The 5,015-nt window shown below is 60.9% G+C and overlaps 1 protein-coding gene across 1 annotated transcript; it reads left to right on the top strand.

The window, feature by feature from the left end:
- THY1 (Thy-1 cell surface antigen) lies at positions 1 to 4,897 on the top strand. The gene is made up of 4 exons (XM_004273292.4): positions 1 to 147; positions 2,215 to 2,275; positions 2,773 to 3,108; positions 3,629 to 4,897. Exons 2-4 carry the CDS (start codon positions 2,239 to 2,241, stop codon positions 3,739 to 3,741), a joined length of 486 nt encoding a protein of 161 aa, XP_004273340.1. The 5' UTR covers positions 1 to 147; positions 2,215 to 2,238; the 3' UTR covers positions 3,742 to 4,897.
- The last annotated feature ends 118 nt before the right edge of the window (positions 4,898 to 5,015 follow it).

Here is a 5,015-nt window from a genome sequence, read left to right as displayed (position 1 = left end):
CTCAGCCTCTGATTGGCCGAGCCCCCGGGCCCTCCCCGCTCCTCCTCTCCCACCCCTGGTGAAAACTGCGGGCGCCGGGCAGGGTGTAGCAACTGGAGGCGGCAGCGCGTCTGGAGGAGGCTGCTGCGGCCGAGAACCGGAGCCCAGGTAGGAGCCAGAGGCAGGGCGGGACCCGGGGCGCAGGGATAATAGGCCCCCTGGCGCCCAGGCAGGCCCTCCCGATCCGAGGCTTCGGAAAACGGTCGGAGGGCGCCCTGGGAAGAAGCCGCTCAGTGCTTGAGGAGGGGGATGCTTGCCAGGCAGGGGCAGGAGCCGGACGCAACTGCTGCAGGCCGGGGGTCGCGGCGAAACTTTCGCCCGCTGGGGAACGTTCGCCTGGGGCTGGGGTGCTGGAGGAGAACCGGGAGGAAGGGCGCCAAGGAAAGCCTTGCGTTCCGCTCTCCAGCCAGACGTCCCCAAAGCCAGCCTGCGAAGGCGGGACCAGGGGTGGGGGGCGGTGAAACTGGGGGAGCAGAGGACCGCAAACTGAAGGATATCTCTGCCCTGCGACCTCGCTGCGGGCTGGGTGCGGGGCATCCAAGGAACGGGAAACCGCAGTACCGCGGGCGGGGGCTGGGGCGGGGACTGGGAGGAAGGCTGGCAGACGGGGGAGGCGAGAACTGGAAAAGGATGAGAGAGGGGGAAGAAGGACCTCAATTGGGAAAGGAGAGGATTGGAATAGGGACACGGAATAAGGGTGGGGTTAGTCGAACGCGGGCTGGAGAGGAGGGAGAGCAAAGCTTCTCCGGGTTCTGAGCTGCGGGGACGCAAGGCCGAGGAAAGGCAGACTGCACCTCCCCTCCAGCTGTCTACCCCTCCCTTTGGCTCTACATCCCCTTGAGTCCCAGCCCCATTTCTTCCTTTCTAGTTCTAGCCGCTGCTTCCCCCGCTTCCTCTCCTAGATCCCAAGCTCGCCACCCCCTCTGTAACTCAGCGTATGCTAATCTAAACCAGATGTCGACCCCCCTTTCTTCCCCAACGGCACCTCCGGGTCCCTCTCAGCAGGGGTCTGAGAGGGAACCGACTGCAGCCGCAGGCACCCGGGAGCCCCAGTCTCGCCCCTCCCTCCCCCCTCCCCCCTCCCCCCACTGGGCTGAGCGCCTGGGACCCTAGACGCGGCTAGCGGCGCGCCCTGCTCAGCAGGGCGCACGCACCAGGGCACGGCCCCGCGCACTCGCAGGCACACGCCCCTGCTGTGGCCTCTCCCTGGCGAGCACTGCTGCAGACGGGCTAGGCTACCCGCTCTGTGTCGCCTCGCCGGGATATAGATTCAGCCTAGGCTGCAAAAAAAAAGACAGGGCAGAGAGCCTAGGCAGGGAGGCTACCGAAGCTGGACTGGAAAGCTGCAGGCCCAGGAATCCTGCCCAGAGAGCTGGACAATTGGAAACATCTTGGTTCTGATGCAGAGAACCTATGCAATAGGATGGCACTGTCGCCTTCCCCACACACAGTCGGGAACACCCTTAGCGGTGTGCCAAGTACGGTCCTACCTGGGGCCCCACACATACCCAACCACGCTCATCTAAGAGGCCGGGGACTAAGGCCGTGGATCACTTAATCTCCAGCAGTGCCAGATGTCTGTCATTTTTCTTAATCCCCATCACAACCCTGTGGGTATCTAAAGCCCAGGTTCATTCAGTACCTTTCGGGCATCTGTTGTATGCCAGGAACTGTCCGGGCACTGGGGATTTTCTTCTGAACGAGAAATAGGTAGGCCCTGAATGAGGAGTTTCTGTTTCATGGGTAGAGAGTTCTGATTTTGCAAGATGAAAAGGGTTCTGGAGATTGGAGACTGTACACTTAAAAGTGGTGAAGATAATAAATTGGGTGTTCTGCAAATTTTACGATTAAAAAATTAGGAAGTCCCTGACTTCCTGAAAGAGGAAACGGTCAAGTTAAAGTCACTTACTCAAAGCCACCCAGCTAGTAAGGGTTCAGCACACATACACACCACGGAAGGGTGTGTTCTCCAACCCCCTTGCTTTCCCAGATGGGGAAGGGCTGAGTGGCAGTGTCACATTCACTGAGAGGTGGGAGGGGAGAGGGCTGTAGAGAGGGGCTTGGATGCCCACCGTGGCCATTATGGCATGTCTCCCAGGGGCCCCCAGCCCTGGCAGTAAGTGCGGGCGCACCTGCCCCACCTCTTGGCTGATTCCCATCCTGTTGCACCCCCAGATCCAGGACTGAGCTCTCGGCACCATGAACCCTACCATTGGCATCACTCTCTTGCTGACAGGTACCGGGCAAGGGGCAGGGCTGGGATTCCAAGCACCCTGGCTGCCTTCCTTTCAGAGAAGCTAGCTTCTTCCTCATGACCTCAGAAAGTAGAGGTGACTAAAGGAGAGAGAGGGCTCCTTTTATCCCTAAGTCAGCTGAGCAACCTAGTTGACCTTCTGACTGCCTGGGATGGTTTTTGGAAACTCAATTCACTGAGCCTGCCCCATACTGAGTTGGAATCTCCAAGTGTGAACCAGGATGTTGCATCAACTTCCCCCAAGGTCTCCTGCCCCTGGAACATACTGGTGGGACCCACGACTAGAGTAGAGGGAGGTAGGCTGGGGCCTGCAGTAGGGAAGGTAGACTGGCCCTCAGGGACCTCTGGGTGGGGAGAGGTGCTCAGAGAGCAGACCCTGTGCCATTCCCTGGCCAGGCCTTTCTCTACTGTTAACGTGGATGGGAGGCCCCCTGCTCTACAGGTCCTCACCAACTCGGAGGGGGCACTGCTGGTGCCAGTCTTACAGGTGGCCCGTGGGCAGAAGGTGACCAGCCTGACAGCCTGCCTGGTGGACCAGAGCCTTCGTCTAGACTGCCGCCATGAGAATACCACCAACCTGCCCATTCAGTACGAGTTCAGCCTGACCCGTGAGACAAAGAAGCACGTGCTCTTTGGCACCATTGGGGTCCCTGAGCACGCATACCGCTCCCGAACCAACTTCTTCAGCAAGTACAATCTCAAGGTCCTCTACCTGTCGGGCTTCACCACCAAGGATGAGGGGACCTACACGTGCGCACTCCACCTCTCTGGTCAGACTCCCATCGTCTCCAACAGGAACGTCTCTGTGCTCAGAGGTGAGGCAAACCCCCAACAGGACCAAGGAAGCTGGGAGAGGCAGGCTGGGGAGGAACGGGCTGGCTGGGCCAGCTGGCAGTCCCCTTGGCTGGGCCACAATAGGGAGTGGTCCCCTAACTTCCCTCCCCTTCCGCCCACTGCTGCCTGTGCCCAGCGGAATCGCTACCTTCAGCATGAATGGGGGAAGGTCTAAGGGGACGGTCAGACGGGCAGAGTGGTGTGGCAGACGCTTCCCCCATGACTGCGGGCAGATCACTCGGCCTCCCCGGACCTCCTTCTCCACCTGGAAAGCAGGATGGCACCTGCCTCACCCCCAGTTTCCTTGTGGGGATATTTGTTCAAGGGCTCAGGTGGGAAAGGTGGTTGGTTCTGTCAGACCAGGTTGGCCCTGGTTCCAGCCAAGACATCACGGTGCCACCCTCCCCAAGGGAAAGCAGCCTTGCCCTGGGCCTGGGCCTGCCCGAGTCCCGGCCGCTCTGCATTCCCGCCCTGCCTCTCTGCCCCGTCCTCTGTCCACAGATACGCTGGTCAAGTGCGGAGGCACGAGCCTGCTGATCCAGAGCACCTCGTGGCTGCTCCTGCTTCTGCTCTCGCTGCCCCTCCTGCAGGCCATGGATTTCATCTCCCTGTGACTGGCTGGGCCCATGGAGAATACAGGAAGCCACGAGGCCCCGTCCAGAGACCCTACTTCTCGGAGTCAGTTGACCCCCCTCCCCCCAACCTCCCACACACCTTGGGGAGAAGTGGGGACCCCACCGCCCCTAAGGAATCCCACTGCTGCATGCCATCATCTCCCATCCCCCACTGCCACCCCCTACCCTCTCCGCACGCCACTGCCTATTTGTATCCTTAGTTCCAGAGCTGCTTCTGTCTGATTTAGGACTTATCCTACCTTTTCTTTGGCAGTTCGCGAAAAGGGAAGCCAGGGCTGGGGACCTGATGGAGAGTGAGGGGATGGGAGGGGTATCAGTCCCTGGGGCCGGTCATCCTTGCCCACCGGGACTAGAGGCCTGGGAGAGACCTGGGCGAGGAGGGGGAGGGGTGTGTTTGGCCCTAGCACATCCCTCAGCAGTAGGGATGGCGCCTGAAGACCCCGGATGTGAGGGCGCTGCCAAGCGTTTGTGGCCCATCCTGTGAGGAGAGAACCGAGCGTCTCCACGAGCACTTTCCGTCACAGCAAAAAGCCGCCTTCTTACCCTGCAGAAGTCCCCAAGGGGCCCCGGGCCCGGCGTCTGGTCCAGTGACAATGCAGATTCTGCCCGGGAAGCAGTGCTGATGGGCTGGTGAGGCAGGTGGAAGGCAGGGTCCATCATCCCTCCCCCCAGTGAGGAAGCTAAAAATGGGAGCTAGCGTCTCGCACTGGCTCGGCCAGCAGTTGGGAGGTAGCAGAGGAGGACAGGCCCCCTCCCAGGCTATCCCAAGCTCCTAGGAGCTTCCAGAACTCAGAGCTGGAGGCAGTGAATGAGGTGGAGCCCCTGGCTGAGCCACACGGAGTTCGGCCCACGTGTTCCCCAGGAGGCTCTTCCGTCTTCCCCCAGCAGCGCCCGAGCCTTCAGATAGGCCCCCGCCCCAGAGACCTGCCTCCTCAGGGACCTCTCGGGGGCCTAGGGCTGGCCGTGGGGTGATACCCATAAGTGGACATGCCTCGAGGGGTGGCTTTTCCCAGCAGCCAGCTCTGCACCTGGCGGCTCTTCCCCGTCCTGTGACCGTGTGTAGTGCCACCCCAGCTTATGGCATCTCACTGAGGAAAAAGAATACTGTACAATAAAACCAAGCCTCTGGAATCTGTCCTCCTGTCTGTCTCTGCTTTGCTCCTCTCTCCCCAGGCCCGCCCCCCTCCCTTAGCCTTGAGGCCCGACCCGCCACCTCCTCCTCTCCCCCATCCCTGCTTTCTGCAGCCCTTCTC

This window comes from Orcinus orca, chromosome 8, assembly GCF_937001465.1.
Source record: "Orcinus orca chromosome 8, mOrcOrc1.1, whole genome shotgun sequence".
NCBI classification, from domain to species: domain Eukaryota; kingdom Metazoa; phylum Chordata; class Mammalia; order Artiodactyla; family Delphinidae; genus Orcinus; species Orcinus orca.
The sequence above is the reverse complement of the archived record's forward strand: the minus strand, read 5'-3'. Positions and strand labels throughout refer to the sequence as shown.